This window comes from Phacochoerus africanus, chromosome 1 (genome assembly GCF_016906955.1).
Source record: "Phacochoerus africanus isolate WHEZ1 chromosome 1, ROS_Pafr_v1, whole genome shotgun sequence".
Classification (NCBI taxonomy): Eukaryota; Metazoa; Chordata; class Mammalia; order Artiodactyla; family Suidae; genus Phacochoerus; species Phacochoerus africanus.
This window is the reverse complement of record NC_062544.1, coordinates 176300255-176320825: the sequence shown is the minus strand read 5'-3', so window position 1 is coordinate 176320825 and position 20571 is coordinate 176300255. Positions and strand designations below refer to the sequence as shown.

General features: G+C 41.5%; 1 protein-coding gene across 1 annotated transcript in view; it reads right to left on the bottom strand.

Moving 5' to 3' along the window:
- KCNAB1 (potassium voltage-gated channel subfamily A regulatory beta subunit 1) overlaps window positions 1-10049 on the bottom strand; it is a 422364-nt gene extending 412315 nt beyond the window's left edge. The window contains exon 1 of the mRNA XM_047785320.1: window positions 9594-10049. Within this exon, the coding sequence (XP_047641276.1) occupies window positions 9594-9835 (242 nt within the window). The 5' untranslated portion in view covers window positions 9836-10049. The remainder of the gene's footprint in view (window positions 1-9593) is intronic.
- Window positions 10050-20571: the final 10522 nt, after the last annotated feature.

Genomic DNA, 20571 nt, shown 5'->3' with positions numbered 1-20571 from the left:
GAGTGGGATGGATCTGGAATATGGAGTTAGTATGTGAAAACTCTTGCATTTGGAGTGGACAGGCAATTAAATCCTGCTATATAGCACAGGGAACTATATACCTAACCCCTTGTGATGGAACATGATGGAGGATAATATGAGAAAAAGAACGTATACATATGTATGACTGGATCACTTTGCTGTACAACAGAAATTGACAGACCATTGTAAATCAATCATAATACAAATTTTTAAAAAATAAATTTAAGTCTAGGACTATCTGGAAAAAATTTAAGGGTTTCTGCTTTCTGTGGTCGGAGAACTGAATGAAGGGCACTTTCTTTATGAAATAGCGCACCCTAGTGGCACTTATAGGCACTGCAGAGAAATTTAGGATGAGGTTTCAGGGGTTTTTTGGTTGGTTGGTTGGTTGGTTGGTTGGTTGGTTGGTTGGTTGGTTGGTTTTTTTCTTTTTAGGCCCGCATCCTTGGCATATGGAGGTTCCCAGGCTAGGGGTAGAATTGGAGCTGTAGCTGCTGGCCTGTGCCACAGCCATGTCAGATCTGAGCTGCATCTGCGACCTACACCATGGCTCACTGCAATGCCAGATCCTTAACCCACTGAGCGAGGCCAGGGATCAAACCCACGTCCTCATGGGTACTGGTGGGGTTCGTTAACTGCTGAGCCATGACAGGAACTCCGTTTGTTATTTTCTTTGAGTAAAAACATACTTGACCTATAACTGTTCCTCAGGCAGGAAAACTAGATCTCAAAACACTTATTTTTAACATGAAAATTCTACCAACAATTTCTACATGAGAAAAGGTAGGTTCATATAACCAGTGTTTTTGAGCCCTGAATTGCCAATGTTTTCACTACACATAAGGCAACTTTCCCTCTGGAAAACCACAAGTAGAAATTTCAAAACAGAATGAAAATAATATTTCAGATCCAAGAGGCACTCATCCCTCACTCTTGCTTAAACTTTAAAGCATTTTCTATCTATACTGACATTTCTAAAACACTCACTTCAGAACTTCTGTTCCATTCAATAGGAAATAGACATTCAGCCCCATTCTGAGTGGGCCCCTTTCACCAAGGCTTCTAGGCCCTTCATCAGCAGGCTATTATGATTTCTAGTAATCACACAGCTCTGATCCTGGACCATCTCAGTGTCAGAAATATCCTCCAGAAATGCTGATGCCAGGAGACCACAGCCAGAGGACTCAGAGCAAATTAGCACAGGCCCCACGACTGGCCAAAATGAGGCCAGTCTAAAATAAATCATGTTCACTTTTTTTTTTTAATGTGGAAAATACAACCCCCTGCTCAGGTAGCATTTTTTCCTAGGCTTTTGATTTTCACAGTCATGGCCATAGCTACTTTTCCAGCAGATCTGAGTGTGTCAAGTGTTCCACGAAAAAAGTAGGTCAGGGGAGTACATGGTGAAGGAGTGTTTGTGGGGCTGGGGAGGCTGGGAGGAAGATGGTGAGTTCAATTTAGGAACAAAGATAATTTTCAACTTCCAGACTGTACCATGGAAATTATGAAAAACAGAAAAGGTAAGTGGGGGATAGTTTCCTGAGCATCCACAATGTGGCCCTATCCAGGAGGAGGGATTTACTTTCATTTCAGAGATAAGAAATTGAAGGAGCAGAGAAAGGAGTGGGGGTTGGAGAAAGTTAGTCTTCCAATCCTCCAGCCAGGACACCACATTCTCACTGTGACAGAACTCAGAGAAAGATTTTTCAGAGCAAAAGCTAGTTCTTACTTATCTTTAGAATCTTCAAGATCAATTAAGACACTATTAGTTAACTAATGTTTTCAGTGCTTTGCCAGGACATTTTTGAGACAGGCTGGTAGGTAAATGAAGTTTCTCTCTAGCTTTCTCGCCTTCTAATGCAGGCCATCCTCACCCTACCCCATGTCCCTGCACCATCCCTGTAGCCCTGTGCCCTGCCTGGACACCCAAGCCTCTCCCTTGAGTCTAGAACCTTCCTTCCTATCTTCTCTGTTTTCAGGTCAGCCTGGCTGATGTCCTGTTTCCTTCTTGGTCTGATGCCTATTAGCTTAGATGACACACTTCTGTTTTAACACAACTGGAGGATCTAGTTGAAGGAATTCTCAGGCACTGTGGCAAGAGGATGGAAGGTACCAGTGGGAGTTTTAGCCCTTTGATTTCATTCTGTCTCAAATATTTCTGTTTGAGACGTAATGCTAGGCACTGGAAATACACAGACTGATAAAAGACTGTTTTTATCTATTCCACTGCTTGGAGAGTAATTTATTCTAACATTTCATGAGTCTGTTTTGATTAAATTGGAGGCCATGTGTGAAGCAAAAAGAAAAAAAAATGTCTCAATAGATCCTAAGGATATATCCCAACACAAAAGAGAAGCAAAAAAAAAATGTATAGCAGTAAGTGAGGAAAGGAGAGTGATATGTTCAAAATTGTGCAAGAATCAATCTATTTTCTGCCCCTTTCTCTTTTATAGATACATCATCACATACTTTTTCAACCTCTGAAAGATGACTAAATGATGAATTCCTAGGATTAATTAAATAGGAGATGAAGCAAGGGAACTCTATTTGTTAGACTCCCACTCTGGCAGGCAGTGAACTAAGTGCTTTCATAAATGTGACTTCGTTCTTACAATAGTCATGAGGTAAGTTGAATTAAGCCCATTTTACAGGTGAGGAAACTGAGACTCAGCAAGATTAAATAACATGGTGTATCTAAGATACAGGAGAAAATATGAGGCTAAAGCTCTGTTAATGGGGGAAAGCGATGTTCCTACTCACCTTTGGGGTCTTTCCTTCTGTCCTCTAACCTCTGAATGCATATACCCTAATGAAGCAATACACATTAAGTGCAAAGCATGAGAGGATCACAAAATAGTATAAGCTTTGGGTGTCCCCCTCGAGGTGACAACAGCATACTTTTGAGAATAAGATGTCAATACACACACACACACACACACACACACACACACACACACACACACACGAACTAATAATCCAAACTCTATGGAACAGAAACAAGTCATTCTGGGAGAGAGAAGGGAGTGTCTGTGGGTTGGACTCGCCTTAGAAAGGGGGATGTGTAAGAATATTCTAGGTGGGGAAAGTAGTGATGAGTAAGATGCAGTGTTTTGGGACATGGATGGGGGCCAGTGTGCTTGGAAGTAAGACTGAAACAGATTACAGAGCAGAGCAACAGGAGCAGTGGCTGGAAAAGTGGACCAGAGTGGGGTGATGAATGTGACTGGTCTTCAGCATCCACAAGAGGCAGGGCATGGGGTGGGGGATGGGGGCAAGGGGGGGGGCTGGGTGTATGTGGGAGGGTGTGAGCATCTGTGTGGGGAATGTGGAGTGTGTGTGTGGTATGGGGTATCTGGCGTATGTTCAGTGTATGAGAGTGTGTGTGGTGTGAGGGTGTGTTTGTGGAGGAGTGTAGGGGAGTGTGGGGTATATGCAGTGTATGTGTGTGGTATATGGGTGTGTGTATGTATGTGTGTATATGGTGTATGGGGCTGTGTGAGGTTTGTGAGTGTGGTGGGTGTGGAATATAGGGGATGTGGTGTGTGAATGTGTATGGTGTGTGTGTGTGGGTGTGTATGAGGGTGTGTGCTGGCATGGGGTGGGATGGCATTTGGGGGGCTAGCCAAATTGTGGAGAGAAAGCTTTGGACTGGGCCCCAGAGGACAAGAATTCTAGTCCCAGCTTTGTTGTTGGCTGGAAAAGCAACATCTCCAAGCCTCTGTGTTCTTCAGCTGTAAGATCAGAAATTGGAGCAAGTTATCCCAGAGGTCTGTCTCACATTAATTCCAAATTTCCCTCCCTTTCTTTTTCTTTTTTTTTTTTTTTTTGTTGTTGTTGTTGTTGTTGCTATTTCTTGGGCTGCTTCCGCGGCATATGGAGGTTCCCAGGCTAGGGGTCGAATCGGAGCTGTAGCCACCGGCCTACGCCAGAGCCACAGCAACGCGGGATCCGAGCCGCGTCTGCAACCTACACCACAGCTCATGGCAACGCCGGATCGTTAACCCGCTGAGCAAGGGCAGGGACCGAACCCGCAACCTCATGGTTCCTAGTCGGATTCGTTAACCACTGCGCCACGACGGGAACTCCTCTTTTTCTTCTTTTGACCCCTCCCACCTCCTTTTTTGATTGTTTGGTTTTTTGTTTGTTTGTTTCTTTTTAGGGACGAACCCACAGCATATGGAAGTTCCCAGGCTAGGGGTCAAATCAGAGCTGTAGTCGCCTGCACCACAGCCACAGCAACACCAGATCCAAGCCTCATCTGCAACCTACACCATAGCTCACAGTCAATGCCAGATCCTTAACCCACTGAGTGAGGCCAGGGATTGAATCTGCGTCCTCATGGATGCTAGTCAGATTCATTTCCACTGAGCCATGACAGGAACTCCGCCTTTCCACCTTCTGCTCAAGGCTATAGAAAACTTCTTTGGTTGGCACATAGCATTTTTTTGTTAATTTGAGAAACAATCATTTTATTCCATGAACCTGGACAAGCCCTGTCATTATAAAATAGCAAAACCTGTGTCATTATTATTGGAGAATTTTTTAAGTGTAAGTAATTTCAAAATAATTGATGAGGTTCTTATTAAAACAATGTCATTTCTTCTACCAACCCCTACTTGCTTTTGCTGAATTATTATTTGATAGTATGCCCCTTATTCATGTCAGGAGCCCCATGGAAAAAAAAAACCATGGACTCCTATTGCTGTGTTTACCATAAGGACATTTTTTGAAGATGTTATTAATTACACAAAGAAGAGACCCATGAGAGAATTTTCTCTCTGATCTACAGATCAGAAAGAAGTGTTCTATCACTGAAAAACAGCTACTTCAAGGACTCTATGGCTGCTGTAAAGAGCTCCATGGCCCTCTTCCCAGCTTGGTGCTGCCAGAAAGCACAGAACCAAGTCCAAGTCCAAGGGCATGGCTGGCCCCTGGCACTCTCACTCACCCCAGGCTGCCTTCCTCCTTGCTTTTAAGCTGTCTTGTCCTCATCTTTTCTTCTTTTTTATTTATTTTTTATCTTTCTGAATTATATGCAGTTGGGCACTTTAAATACATCTGGAAACAAGGAGGTTTAAAAAATAAAAACACAAACAAATAAATAAACTGTGCAATCAAAAGCTTTGTTTCCTAGACCAGGGGTTAGTAAACTATGGGCTGCTGGCCAGATCTTGCCTGCCACTTGCTTTTGTCTGGTGTGCAAGATAAGATTGGCTTTTATATTTTTAAAACGGTTTGGGAGAAAGAAAAAGGAAGAAGATCTGTTGTATAAGAAAGTTACATGAAACTCAAATTTCAGTGTCCATAACTAAAGTGTAATTGAAACACAACCATGCCCACTCCTTTGCTTTTTGTCAAAGCCTGCTTCCACCTTCAAGGGCAGAGTTCAGCAGGTAGAACAAAGGCAGAGGTGGCCCTTGAGCTTAAAATATTTACTATCTGGCCTCTTCCAGGAAAACTTTGCTGCCTCCTGGATTAGTCCTCCATTTTCCATCTGCTTGAGTTCCTCCTGGCTTCCGTGAGCATTATAAAATTGTTCCAAAGCTGGGCGTCTACTGCATCCTTTACTCAGTCCAGATTTTTTTTTGTGCTTTGTCCATAAAACTACTTTTCAGGGTACTTTTACCTTGACCCAAGCTCAGGTTCACTGTCTGGCTCAGAGTTCAATGCTTTGTAATAGATATCGCCTCTTAAAAATGATTGAAGGACCCTCTTGGGTGACTGTTTTATAGACACTAATAAAATACATTCACAAAAAATTTCTATTTTTTGCTGAAAATTCTCAGCCAACAGAAGGATCGACACAGCAACTTGGCATTTTTTTACACCACATTCAAACAATTTCCTCCAGTTTCTTTTCAGTTGATACATGTGTTTGCATATTTACTGATTTTTTTTTTTCCTCCCTGGTCACCCTCAGTTAGAAATATAACCAAGTCTCCATGGAAACGCAACAGAATGCTCTCTCACAGATGATTGAGGGACCCAAGCAGCTGGTACTGGGCTGAAGTCTGCAATGGCATCTGACCAAATTAGGAAAAGAAAACAGCTATCCCGGCTCTTCCAGACCTCCAAGATTCTAAGCTCAGCATGGAAACCTACACAGATTGTGAATTACTGCAGATTTTTCAGTTTTTTTCTTTTCCTTCCGAGAATACTCTATCTTATCCATTTGTATGTTTCAGCTATAGGGGGCTTTCTTCCCCTTCCCCTAGAATGATTGACAGGAGTCCACAGAATAAGCAAGAAGGGAATCTAGATTTAGTGAGCACCTACTACGTGTCAGGCACTTTTATGTTGCTGCTGGCCCAGCGTCACATATTTGGCAAATTAAAAGAGTTCAACTTGAACTCTAGTCTGATTAATCCCAAGGCCCATTCTCTTTCCACTACATAGGAAATAATACCCTTCAAAAAGAAGGAAATAGAAAATACAGGTTGAACAGGGTCCTTTAACATAGCCATGGTCTTGGGGGGGAGGTAGAAATCAAGATAAAGAACATAAAAAGTCTCCTTCTCACCTAAGCCCAACTACGCTTACCAGAAGTCAAGGTCAAAAGCTAGGCTGGGGAGGAACCAAGAGAACCTGGACCCTCTTCCCTAGAAATCCATCCCTAATGCTTAAGGAGGATGCTTTAAATAAGGATAATTAATAAGTGCCTTGAAAAAAGAATATGGAAATTTTCTTTTTTTTAATTTGAACTTTTTTAATATAATTATTTTTTCCATTATAGCTGGTTTACAGTGTTCTGTCAATTTTCTACTATACAGCATGTGACCCAGTTACACACACATGTATACATTCTTTTTTCTCACATTATCTGGCATCTAATATATGGCACAAATGAATCTTTCCACAGAAAAGAAAATCACAGACTTGCAGAACAGACTTGTGGTTGCCAAGGGGGAGGGAGAGGGATGGATGGGGTGCTTGGGGTTAATAGATGCAGACTATTCCCTTTGGAATGGATTAGCAATGAGATCCTGCTGTGTAGCACAGGAAATTTTCTTTTCGAAAATTCTTTTTGAAGGTGTGCTTCAGGGGGTGGGGAGGGGTAATGGAGATATGCAGGAAGAAGTGGCAGAGCAGAGCAAGTTCATCATAATCCAAAGCCTTGGTTATTTTCTGGAGCCAATTATCTATTTAACTGTACTTTTCTGCCCTCACATTTTGACCTGGAAAAAACAATCTAAATCTCAGCTCTTACTAGGGTGTGGTCTAGTGACACATACGCTTCCAAAGAGCCTGCCTCTGTGAGCAGGACCTGCCAGCCTTGCTGCCCAAGGCATCTTGAAGAAACACCTCCGAATTGTACTCTCAAACCATGCAGAGGATGGAATTTGTAGGTGTGCCTGGGCAACCAAGCTGATGACTGCTCCCCTCAAACACATGGGCTCCAAGGCCGCACCTTCAACTAGGACACTTTTGCTCTTACCTGTTTGAAGAGAGTATTCCTCTGCTCCCTAACTGCCGAAAAACAGTGTCCTAGGACATATCTTTGTCTAAACATTGGCACATATTATATGTAACTGCTGTTCAAACCAGGACCTAGAAAGAGGCGTGCCTCCTAAAGATTTATACAAGAGTTCATGGTGATACCACACATCCTGGGACAGAGAGGCAAAGACAAATTATTTTTTTAAACAATGAAGCAGACCATCCTCACCTGACCTATATCTCACCACTGTCACCACTGAGGGTCAGAGAAATCATGGAGAAGAGAGTGAGAGAACGAGAGGCAGACAGAAGGCCATTCTAGTAAAGACATTCAGGAAAGATGGGTGAGTGATGACGGCATATCCTCCTCCATCCCTGTATGCAGCCACAGGTTCTCTTGGTAAGGCTGCTGGATTCTTAGGCTCCACTTCTAACGCATGCTGGGGTCGCCTGGCCTGCATTTCTATGCCCTCTAAACCTGGAAGGGTTCATTCCTCTTCTGCATGAGCCCTTTATTGCATAGCATCTGGGTGAAATACTTTGCTCTCCCAAGAGGAGCTATTTCATTGCAAAGAACTTTATTAATCAAATTAGCTGATAACTAGAGCAGTAGCTACTGCATTAAATTAGACCTTTAGATTATGAAAAAATAAAATCATTTGGGGACATCTTGTTCATACAAAAACAATCTTATTCTGTGAACTGGAAGTTCTGACTTGAGCTAAGACAACTGTTATTTATAAATGCTAAGGATTTTTAGTTTTTGGTTTTTGGTTTTTGGGGAGAGGGTTGTTTTGTTTTCAACAACCTTGTTCTTCTGAATGGCTTTTGCCCAGCTTCCTGGGTGTTAAAAAATTCCAGGCCTTGGAGTTCCCATAGTGGCTCAGTGGAAATGAATCTGACTGGCATCCATGAGGATGCAGGTTTTTTGTTTTTTGTTTTTGGGGTTTTTTTTGCCATTTCTTGGGCCGCTCCCAAGGCACATGGAGGTTCCCAGGCTAGGGGTCTAATCGGAGCTGTAGCCACCGGCCACCAGATCTGAGCAGCATCTGCAACCTACACCACAGCTCATAGTAACACGGGATCCTTAACCCACTGAGCAAGGCCAGGGATCGAACCTACAACCTCATGGTTCCTAGTCGGATTCATTAACCACTGCGCCACAACAGGAACTCCAAGGATGCAGGTTTGACCCCTGGCCTTGCTCAGTGGGTTAAGGATCTGACATTGCCGTGAGCCGTGGTGTAGTTTGTGGACGCAGCTCAGATCTGTGTTGCTATAGCTGTGGCATAGGCCAGCAGCTATAGCTCCTATTCAACCCCTATCCTGGGACGTTCCATATGCTGCAGGTGCGGCCCTAAAAAGACAAAAGACAGAAAAAGGAAAAGAAAAGAAAATTCCAGGTCTTTGTCAAGGAAGCTGCGTGTGGGTGCTGCTGGGTGATTTAGCTAAGCAGAGACATATTTTAGAGAGGTCTGAACAATAATTGCTCTGAAAAAGAATGACACTTCCCATCTCAGAGCAATTTTAAAAGATTATAGATCCAACCCTATACTAGGAAAAAATTTCTCCCTCTTGTTAATCTTTCACAGAATAAATGATGGTATTGGAAAGTCAGAGAACAACCAGTAATTTATCCTAGTCTACATTGATAAAAAGTGCTGTCATTTCAAGAAGAACTTGCTCAGTCTCATGAACTCTTTATTAGCTATTAGCACAACCACATGATTCAGATTTAAAAAAAAATAACAGCCTTGAAGCCCAAGAAGCATCAAAAAAAAATTCTATTCTTAATTTATAAGTTCCCTTAAGAAGAATAGAGCCCCCATTCTTCATCACAACCTGCTAAATCACATACTTTTTGCTTAAGTATCAATCCAAAGATATTTCTAGTGGCACAAGGTTCGGAACTTCCACAGGTGAATTTGACTATATATAATCTTTGAAGCAAAGAGAAGGTAGACAATTTAAAGCTCAGAATAATAAAGCAGCTCAAGGAGAGAGCTCACTGTATTTTCTTTTCCTTCTTCTAGATAGTGTTTACCTTGCTATCTCAGTCCTTCTTTCCTGAATAACCACAATCTCTGACTTCAGTATAGTGCCCTGGTAGATTGACGTTGCAACCAGCCAAGTACCTGTAAGCCATGCCCGTCTCTGCCTTGGTGGTTTCCTGCAATGAAATTCCATGGACACATAAAAACTTCTCCAGATATTTCCGTTCTGCTGCTCCACTGGGCCTAACAGGCCAACAGGCTGCCTGAGGCGGAGGCTTGGTTACTGCTAGGTGCCGTCTACATTTCAGAGCCGATTCGCTGGACTTGGGGAGACCCAGCTTGGGACTGGGGATGTCTGCACAGGCAGGTTTATACAGATGCATGCTTCAAAACTCAAGGAACAAAGCTAATTGCACAGTACTTAGCTCTAAGACTGGCTCTAGCTTGCTGTGATTATCTTGGGTTATCTGGCTTTGGTGTGTCCCTAAAAGGGATCAGTTTGTTTTCCTTAGAGGTCCCTTATCATTTCTGTCAGTGAGCAGGCTCCCGAGTTCCTGGCGGAACTGTGGGTTATAATTCCCTGCCCAAGTCTGGGCAGAAAGAAGCCTGACAAAGGCCAATCACATTTCTCATCCCTATAAAGTTTGCGAAGTCGATCTTAAGCAACCTCGTATTGGCCCTGGGAAAAAAATATGGGCATCCTTCCCCATGTCTTTCTATTTATGTAAAAGGAAATATTTTGGTGGGATATGAGCCAAACGTTTGTTTCTCATAAGGACCAGAAGGCCTTGAGGATGATTCATGACTGTGTAATGAGACCTCTCTAAATCATTAAATATTTCATAACCAAATAATTTATTACACCAGTGACATGATTCATTTGAGTGAAAGGCTCACCTTTGTCTTTTTCAGATGCTGCAGTCAGATGATAGGAAATATCAATTAAGGTGACTGTAAAAAGCCAAGTACCCACACAAATATGTTCAACTTATTTTTGACAGAGATGCAAGAACAATTTAAGACAAGGATAGGTTTTTTGGAAAATGGTGCTGAGCAATTGAACATTTATAAGCAAAAACAAACAAACAAAATAAATGAACTTTTGACTTAAACCTCATATTTTAACTCAAAAAATTAACTCAAAATGGATCGCAGACTTAAATGCAAAATGTGAAACTATAAAACTTCTAGGTAAAACCTTAGGAGAAAGTGTTCAAGAATTAAAGCTAAGAGAAGAATTTTTAGATCTGATGCCAAAAACACAATTCATAAAAGGAAAATCTATAAATTGGAACTTGTCAACATTCAAAACTTTTGCTCAATAAAGACCCTGTAAAGTGAATGAAAAAACAAATTACAGACTGAGAGGAAGTATTTGCAAATCATATATGTGACAAAGAACTTGTATCTAGAACACGTAAAGAAACAAAAAATCAAACTCAAAACTCAACAATAAAAGCATAAACTACCCAACAAGCAAATGGATGAAAAATATAAACAGACATTTCACTGATGAGGAATGGCAAACAAGTACACAAAAAGATGTTTAATCATTAGCCATTAAGGAAAATGCAAACTAAATTTACAATGAGCCATCACTACAATGAGCTACCAAAATAGCTAAAATAAAAATGGCAATAACACTAAATGCTAACAAGATTCAGAGAAACTATTATCGTTCATAAATTTCTGATGGGAATATAAAATGGTACCACCACTCCCAAAAAGAGTATGGCAGTTTCCTATAAAACTAAACACACCAAACTTACCATATGACACAGCAATTTACTCTCGGGTATTGATCCCAGAGAAATGAAATCTCTATGTTCACACAAAATCCTGTACACAAATATTCATAACAGGTTTATTCGTAATAGCCTCAAACTGGGAAACAATCCAAATTATCTACAAAGGATGAATGGTAAACTGTGGTACATGCTTGCTATGAATACTGCTCAGCAATAAAAAGGAATAAACTACTGATACAGACAACAATGTGGATAAATCTCAATGGAATTATGCTGAATGAAAAAGAAAGCCAATGCCAAAAGTTACATATTGTATAATTCCAATTACATAACATTCTTGAATTGACAGAATTATAGCACCAGAAAACCAGTTAGTGGTTGCCAAGTGAGATAGGAAAGGAAAGGGAGGTGCCTCTGGCTATAAAAGGGTAGACAAGGGATTTTTTTTTCTTTTTAGGGCTGCACCTGTGGCATATGGAGGTTCCCAGGATAGGGGTTGAATCACAGCTACAGCTGCCAGCCACAGCCACAGCCACAGCCATGCAGGATCCGAGCCGCATCTGTGACCTATGCCACAGCTCACAGCGACACCAGATCCTTAACCCACTAAGCGAGGCCAGGGATTGAACCCACAACCTCATGGTTACTAGCTGGATACATTTCCACTGCACCGCAATGGGAACTCTAGGCAAGGGATTCTTGTGCTGGAACTGTTATATATGTCTTGACTGTGGTGGTGGCCACACCAATTTACACATGTGTAAAATTGCATAGACACACACACACACACACACACACACACACACACACTAGTGCATGTAAAACCAGTGAAAACTGAATAAGGTCAGTGGCTTGTATCACTGTCAGTTTCCTAACTGTGACATTCAACTGTAGTTATGCAAGATGTCATTGTTAGGAGAAACTGGAGAAATGGAATATGGGATCTCTCTGTATTTTTTCTTCCACTGCATGTGCATCCATAATTAGATCAAAATAAAAATTATTTTAAAAAAGCAAAGAGGCTCTTTGTATAAGGGTCCTTCTACCTTCTGACACCAGCAGTGACTCTCCTCCAACCATGACTCCTGGACATAAATGGCTCATCCAGTTCAATAGGTTTCCTGCTCCTAGCCCACCAATCACCACATCTCTGCCCACATGGCTTCTCCTCAGTTCCTTTAAATGTCACCTTAAAGCTCACCTCCTTTAGGAATTCTTCACCAACCTCTCAGCCACTAGTATACAATCATTCCTTGAAATTCCTCTTGCAATTCATTTCTAAAGCACTCACATGACAATTCTAAATTCTTTGCCAAACATTTGCACACCCCTCATCATTTCTGTCACATTTTTGTACCACCTGTACTGTTACTTATTTACTGTTTGAAATTAGCTTGCTTTTTTTGGGGGGAGGGGGTCTTTTTAGGGCTGCACTTGCTGCAGTATGGAAGTTCCCAGGCTAGAGGTCGAATTGGAGCTGCAGCTGCCAGCCTATCCCACAGCCACAGCAACACGAGATCCAAGTCATGTCAGCAACCTACACCACAGCTCGCTGCAACACCTGATCCTTAATCTACTGAGTGAGGCCAGGGATCGAACCCACTTCCTCATGGATACTAGCGGGATCATTACCCCTGAGCCACCACAGGAACTCCTTAACTTGCCTTTTTTTACCTAAATGAATTTACTTAGTGTTATGAACTGAATGTTTGCGTCCTTCCAAAAATTCACACATTGTCGTTAATCTTCATTGTGATGGTATTTGAAGATGAGGATTTGAGAAGTGATTAAGTCATGAGGGTGGAGCCCTCATGAATGAGATTAGTGCCCTTAGAAGAAGAGGCCAAAGAGCCAGTGCACTCACTCTCTTTCTGCCAGGTGAGAAAAGAGCAAAAGATGATTGTCTGTAAAGCAAGAAGAGAGTCCTCACCAGAACCTGACCATGGTGACACCCCAGTCTTGCACTTCTCAACTTCCAGAACCATGAAAAATGAATGCTTACTGCTCAAACCACATCATCTACAGTAATTCCTTATAGCAGCCCTAAGACATTTAATAAGGAAATATTATATTACTAACATCACAAATAGAAAAACTTGGAATAAAATAGAGTACAACCTATAAAAAATAAAGACAATAAAAATGAAGAATAGTATCAAATTTTAGCTGGACATTGTTGGTGCCCAAAGGCACTGGACCAGACAGAATCCTATCATTTTGTTTTTTTATTGATAAGATTAAAATGTGTTATAGAGATGTGTAAGATATTTGAGAACATATCTGAGGGGGTTTTTTTCTTTTTCTCTCTTTCCTTTAGGTAATCAGAAGAAATGAAAGGAAATTGAAATCGGAATGGACCACCTTTACCACAGGGATCGCACTTATTTAATAATATCTGTGTGCCCATGAAAATCATCTCTTTATCCACCAGTGGTACCTGTACATACTTTGGGAAACACAGACCATAATATATTGTCCCGGAGTAGTAGATACCTCCTCCTTCAAGTGCACATCTAACTCCCTCCCCCTCTAGACTATAAGCTTTTTGGATGGATAGACCATATCTGGTATAAGCTTATAACCTCCATAATGACCAGCATGGTGTTTTGTGCAGAATCAATACTTCAAAGACAGTCACAGTTTGTTTGCCTGAATTTTAACCTCCCTGAATCTACCTTTCCCCTTGTCATTCTATTTCCATTTTTACCCCAGTGGCCAGAGCACTGATCCTCAAGGGAGAAATAAAAGCTTATAAAGAGTAGACCACAAAGCTAGAAGCAGAATCAGGCAGTGGGATGGAGTTGAAGAGAAACTCGAACCCCAACAAAGTTGTCTCTATTGTTCCATCACTTACACTAGCCACTGGTTAAATCAGACATGGAAGTGGTTCCTCCAGTGGAATTCCCACCATAGGAGAAAGATAAATGAACTAGAAGAGCAGACATGAACAATGAGACATGAGCCCTCTTTTATTTTTTTTTCCTGCCCTCTGAACATGGAACCAGGCTCAAGAGAGGAAAGAGGGATAAGAAAACCAATGTTTGTCTGAAACTGAAGTTTCTTTTCATTAAGTTGTAAAAGTTGATCACTGTCATAAAAGATCCCAGTTTGAAGATGGGGAGTAGAAACTGTATTTATCAGGGCTGTGTGTCCCTTTGGCTGTCAGTGCAAATTAAAATCAATTTTAAATGACACATATAGGACTATAAGAAATGGCTCTGAGCAGCTGAGGAGAGCAGTTAATATCTATCTTGCTGTCCTTCTGTATCTCAGTATAATTATTATATACCATTCAGAATTTTTAAGTATTATGCAATCGAAGGATTGCATAATACTTAAGCAGAGTCTGGGAAAAATGACATGGCCACCTGATGAGAGAGGTGATTCCAGCCACATCCTGCTGATGGGCTGCAGGAGGCTCTGGGACTCGGAAGTCACAAAGAGAAGCCCCCAAGCTTTATCACACCCATTCAGCATTCATAAATCATCATGGGACCTTGGGCTGGTCTTGACCTCTCTGTCCCCTTAGTTTTTTTATGGGGTCAAACTTAAATAATCTCTATGATTCTTCTAGGTCTGATGTCCTGTGAGTCTTAAAAACTATTTGGGCTAGACACTCTACAGAGCTGAGGACCATTCCTGTGTTGACTCAATGAATTATTAGCTAGTTCTCTCTTGAGATTGCCGCTATTATTCTTAGAATATGCCAATCACATTTATAGCCTCATTTTACATTTTTCTTGGCTAAAAGGTGACTTGCTAAACACTGTATCCTACATTTACGGACATATCACAGTCATCTAAAAATTGTCTTGGCCTACAGTTGAAAACTGAGGCATGAGCTGGCAAGGCCAAGAGAATAGGACTGTATTTCTATGGCTAGGGTGAAGGAGGGCTGGTACTACCCAAGTGAATTTGGACAAGGGACATCAGGCCACAGATCTGAGCTCACCTTCCTGTTCCAATTACTATGTCTCTTGCTCTGCAGGTGATGCTGCGACAGAAAGCCATCACCTTAATGAGACATCTGCTTCCATCTCATTGGGAACCATCAGAGAAGTTTCTCCTCTTGTTGTTGCCATCTCCTCTTCATCTGTGCCAGAGATACCTGGGGTGTATGTGGTGATACCACAGTTAAATATGTGCAGACAGTATCAACACAACACAATGAAGAAAACATTGCCTTCACCCTTTACTGTGAGGAGCTCACAATAGCGGCGAGGAGGACATCAGTAAAGGCTATAAAGCAGTGTGCTAAGAGCTACGATGCAGGCAAGCAGTGAGGAGGCGATGAAATCCAGTCTTGGGATGGAGCAGATGAGGTAACAGCAGCAGGAATGGAAAGGGGTGGGAGGGGAGGAGGGAATTCTTTCCGAAGATTGCAATCAAGCAAGAAGCCTAACCTTGAAAATCATTGTTAATGTCATTGATTGGACCTTTTCAAGGCAATCCCTTGTACCTCCTTTTAGGGCAAAATTTCTCTAGAAATAGAATACAACAGTCCCAGCAGAACAGGGGAGGGGACATGTGTTCAGTGCATAGGGTTACAACATAGGAGTAATGGAGAGCCCCCGTCAAGGCAGCCTCAGCTCCTGAAGACAGAGCCCCCACCTCAGTCCCACCCCACTTTATCTTTTCCTTTTCCATGCTACTTATATATTGTGCATATACAATTGCATAGATATAGACAATTTATCCTTGCTTTAGAAAAATAGAAGCACACTTAAGGGTGTCAAGGTCTATGGGTCTCTTCCTTGACTAAAGGGCCTGTAGACAGAGATTTCAATGGCACCTGCATTTATCCCACACTGACCCACATCCACAACCAGAAAGCATCTCTGAGTTTTGCCATTTGCAGCAAAATCTTCCCTCACTACTTTGGATGTGAGTCTCTTACTCTTTCTCTTCAAAAGATCCCAAAAGATATCAAAATGTGGCCTTTATTCTAAGGTTAATGCAAAGGTAATGGCCAATGGGGCTGCAACATGCAAAAAAAGTATACTCTGTGGCCAGAAATACCCGAAAGATGGCCATTGGGGGCACAGAGTGCCTTGGAGAAGAGGTAGGTCAGGAGCAAGGAAGGTGGGAGGTGATGCCCTGGTCCTATTACATGGGCTTTGCATTCCCTTTTTAAGTAATGTGGAGCCATGAAAGATTTGAGATCAGATAGCATTGTGGTAACATACCACCAAATCATCACTGAAGCAATGCTTCCAAAATGCTGAGAGCACATTCCATCTCAGTCTGCATTGAACTGGCTTGGAGAAGTTCATGGAGTGGGGCTGGAATATGGTGGAAAGAGCATGGGCTGTGAAAATAAGAAGACTTGGGTTTGACTCCTAGCTCTACAGCACACTAGTGGGTTGACCATGGGCATTTTTTTGAGCCCCATTTCTTCCTCTGGAAATTACACTTCACCATGGTACAATATAGGGTTATTGTGAAAGTTAAAGGAAGTATGGTATTTGATGTAGCTGGTGTGGAATGAATGATGGTTACTGTTACTGTACTTGCTGCCTTTCACAGCTCCAGGGACTGCCCACTGACACTGCAGTCTGTGTGGCTGGTGCCCCTCATGTTGCAGAGCACAGCAGGCCTGGCTCTATGCAGCCGACCTGGATAGACTGGACAAGCAACAATTTCCAGGAGACTTCAGTGCTATGCATTACACGACTGCAAAATGGATGGGGTGGCTTTAAATATGAGAAGTGAAAGATTATCTGTATAAAACTGGTTTGTTCTTCATCTGGTGAGAAATCCCTCCATCACTCCTTAAGCATCTACTCAGGAGCAGATTTGAAAGTGGCAAAGAATCCCGCACCTCCACAGTTGCTGCTCCTTGTGTTCTGCCAAGGGGTTCATCCATCTTCTTCTACACATTTTCTTTCTGATCTGGAACTTGTCAGAGAGGGAGGCTGGGACAGAGTGGCATCCTGAAAGGTAAATCTCAGCTACAAAGCAAGGCACAAAGATGCATCGTTTCAGTGTTGTTATACGAACACATGGCTGAGAGGTCTTACTGGGATCATTCCATTTCACCCAATCTACCTCTTCATGATCTTCTTCCAGGCACTTAAGATTAATCTAAAAAAGCTGTGATTCTACTGAGCTATAAGAAATCTTAGAAATCAGCGGGTACAATTCTCTCGTTTAACCAATAAGGCAGGAAACAGCCAGGTAAATTGGTAACATTAAGAGTCAGTTACTGTAAGGACTGGAATAAAGTGTAAGTTTCCAGGAGCATGGCCTTAGAGGTCAAACGGACAGTGGTTTAAATCCTTGCCTGATGATGTACTGTGTGATGTGAGTGCTCTCTGAGGTTTTCATTTCTTCCTCAGAAAGATGGGAAAACAATACTTCCTCTTCAGAGTTGAATAAGCTAAATCAGTTTATATATTTAAACCCCCACCTATACTACCTAGCCTCTTGAAATATCATTTCACTGTATCATAATTGTAAATGTTTAATCATTGACCAAAGCTCCAAGGCAATCCTGTTGAAAAATGATCCACTGAAAAACCCTTCCATTTGCCTCTGCCATGGAAGACAAATGAATAGTTTCGCCTTGCTTACTTTATGATAGAATGTTCTCTTCAGCTGGGAAATTTATAAAATTGAGAGTACAAGTACCATATCAACATTTTGAAAAATTGTGTCCTACATAGTTTGCTTTTCTAAAGTCTCTAAGGGTCATTCCAAGATAAACTTCAACTGGAGGCATCTAGCCTTTGGCATTTACCCAAGCAGATTCTAATGTAAATTCAAATAAAGTCACAACTGAATTTTTTCAGAGGTCACTTTTTTAGCGACTTCGCTAGAAAAGACACCGCCAAGAGTCAACAAATGAACCAATAAAATATCCCAAAGCCCTGAAAGATTACCTCAATTATAAACCTAGTCCTTCTTGGTCATTATTTAAGCAAGGCAGATTTTCTTATTCCTCATTCTTCAGCAGAGTAAAGATAGCAAATTAGATGAAAGGGGCTATGAGAGCAGGCATCCTGAGCAGGAGCAAGGAAAATGCATATAAAGGTAAGGATACAGAAAAAGTAATGGGGAGCGGGGGACACAGAAGTCAACATTAAAAATAAAATAGCAAAACGAGTCCTCTAATTTTCAAGACAAATAATCCACATACCTTAATAGTCCCTGAAGACACTTTAACATAGCACAATAGTTGACTTTTAATAAGATAAATTAGAGTTGTCAAGTTACTTTTTCAGGTTTAAAAAGTTAAAATAAATCCTTGACAGTTAAATCGGGAAGTTTCAAGTACTGGAGAAAATTACTTGAGTGAAAATCTTCATTCTCTGACAATGTCAGATGAATAAGGCCTAACTATGAATTATCTTCTGCATTTAGAAATTTATCTTGTTCACTCTCACCAACTTTTTCCTGATAACTAGCAACACAGTGGCTTAGCCGTTTTCTGGCCTAAGAAAAAGTCAACTTTGTTTTTAAGCTACAGATGACACATTTCCTTCTCCTGCCCTTTTCCCACCTGACCCTTTGCTCTTTCATATTCCCCCCAATCCCCACACATCTCTGTAAAAAGTCCAGTTGAAATGGTGTGTTTGGTATGTATTTTTCAGGCTACTTCTCTTCCCTTTCTCCCCACCTCCTGGTAGAACTAATTACTCCTTTATCTCTATTTCCATAGCACGTCAGCCACACTCGAACATCACACCAATAAAACTGTATTGTAGACTTGTCTTCCATGAGAAGACTCCAAGATTATTCAGGGCAAGAAGTCTGCTTCATGTACCACCATATCCCCAGACCTGACAATAGTAGACGATCAAACCTTTTGAATGCATTTCTGTTTAATTTTCTAGTTTGTTACAAATTCTTTTCAATATTACACATATGGTAATAAAAGACTGTCTTTGAATTTCAGTTATTGATTTCATTGGAAATTCATTCAACTGAAAATACTTTAAAAACATACTTACACATAATACATTGCCATTTCTTTTGGATAAATGACCATCTGGAACTAAAATACTACAAACAGACAATCATTTAATATTTTGTTCAACAAGCAACTGCTATTTGGATAGTCACATCATTTAAGTGACTAATCTTGGAGGTAGAAAGAGCCTATCCCACGTGGAATTGTTTATGCTGACTATCACCTCCTCAGTCCCAGAGGTAATTAAATAATTCAACAGCCCTTTTGGGTTTTTTTGTTTGTTTTGTTTGTTTTTTTTTGTCTTTTTGCCATTTCTTGGGCCGCTCTCAAGGCATATGGAGGTTCCCAGGCTAGGGATCGAATCGGATCTGTAGCCACCAGCCCATGCCAGAGCCACAGCAACGCGGGATCTGAGCCGTGTCTGCAACCTACACCACAGCTCATGGCAATGTCGGATCCTTAGCCCACTGAGCGAGGCCAGGGATCGAACCCACAACCTCATGGTTCCTAGTCAGATTTGTTAACCATTGAGCCACAACGGGAACTCCTCAACAGCCCTTTTGGACAGCTTGCTTTATTCTTAATATTCATTGGTGTAATCAAATTAAATATGAAGTTTAAGCTACAAAATACACTTTGGGCTTGATTTTTTTAAGTGAACTATTCCAAATTTGTGATTTAAAAAGGGAGCTCTTGAATACAACCCAAATTTTATTAACTAGTTTTTCCTCAAATTTCTCACCCTTCCACATGAAAATGTACATGTACCCTATCTAAGGATAGTGAGACAGAGAGGAATGCCAGAACGTTGCAAATGATATGCAGTTTTACTTAATGATATTACATTCAAAGTCATGGTGTATCCTGGTGCTGGGAACAGAATCTTTGGCTTATCTGCCTTCAGGAATCCTGTAGGTGCATGTGTAATGATTACATTGTTTAAATGAACATACTGTCATAGATGCTCCTCTTAAAAACACACACCTGGCCAGATCTGCAATAACAGACTGAATTTGTGAGCTCAGCAAGGCTCTCTGGCCTTTGTCTCCACAGGCTTAACTGATCCTGCCTCGTGAGCTATCGGCCCAAGTTTGTGGCACCAGAACCTGTAGCCGTCACGATGGAAAGGAATGACCTGCTGCCTGGCAGCAACTCTGCCTCACAATTGCATGGAGGAGGAATAAAACATGAGCTGTAGGGAGGTTCCTGGTTCATCCAACCATAAGTGATTCTTAGGGCAATTTAAAAAAACTGAATAGTTCATACTGGGAGCTAAACATTCATGGGTTGACATTAGCAAGGCTGTGTTCTCCAAGTGCCTGCCAAACTGATATCAGATCATCAGCTACAGGTTTCTGGAGGGCCATCAACCTTCTTGGTGAACCAGGAAAGTGAGTTCCAAGTAGAGAAGCCAAAAGAGATCCACCCACCATATGGCTAAGGTTGGTGGGTCAGGCTT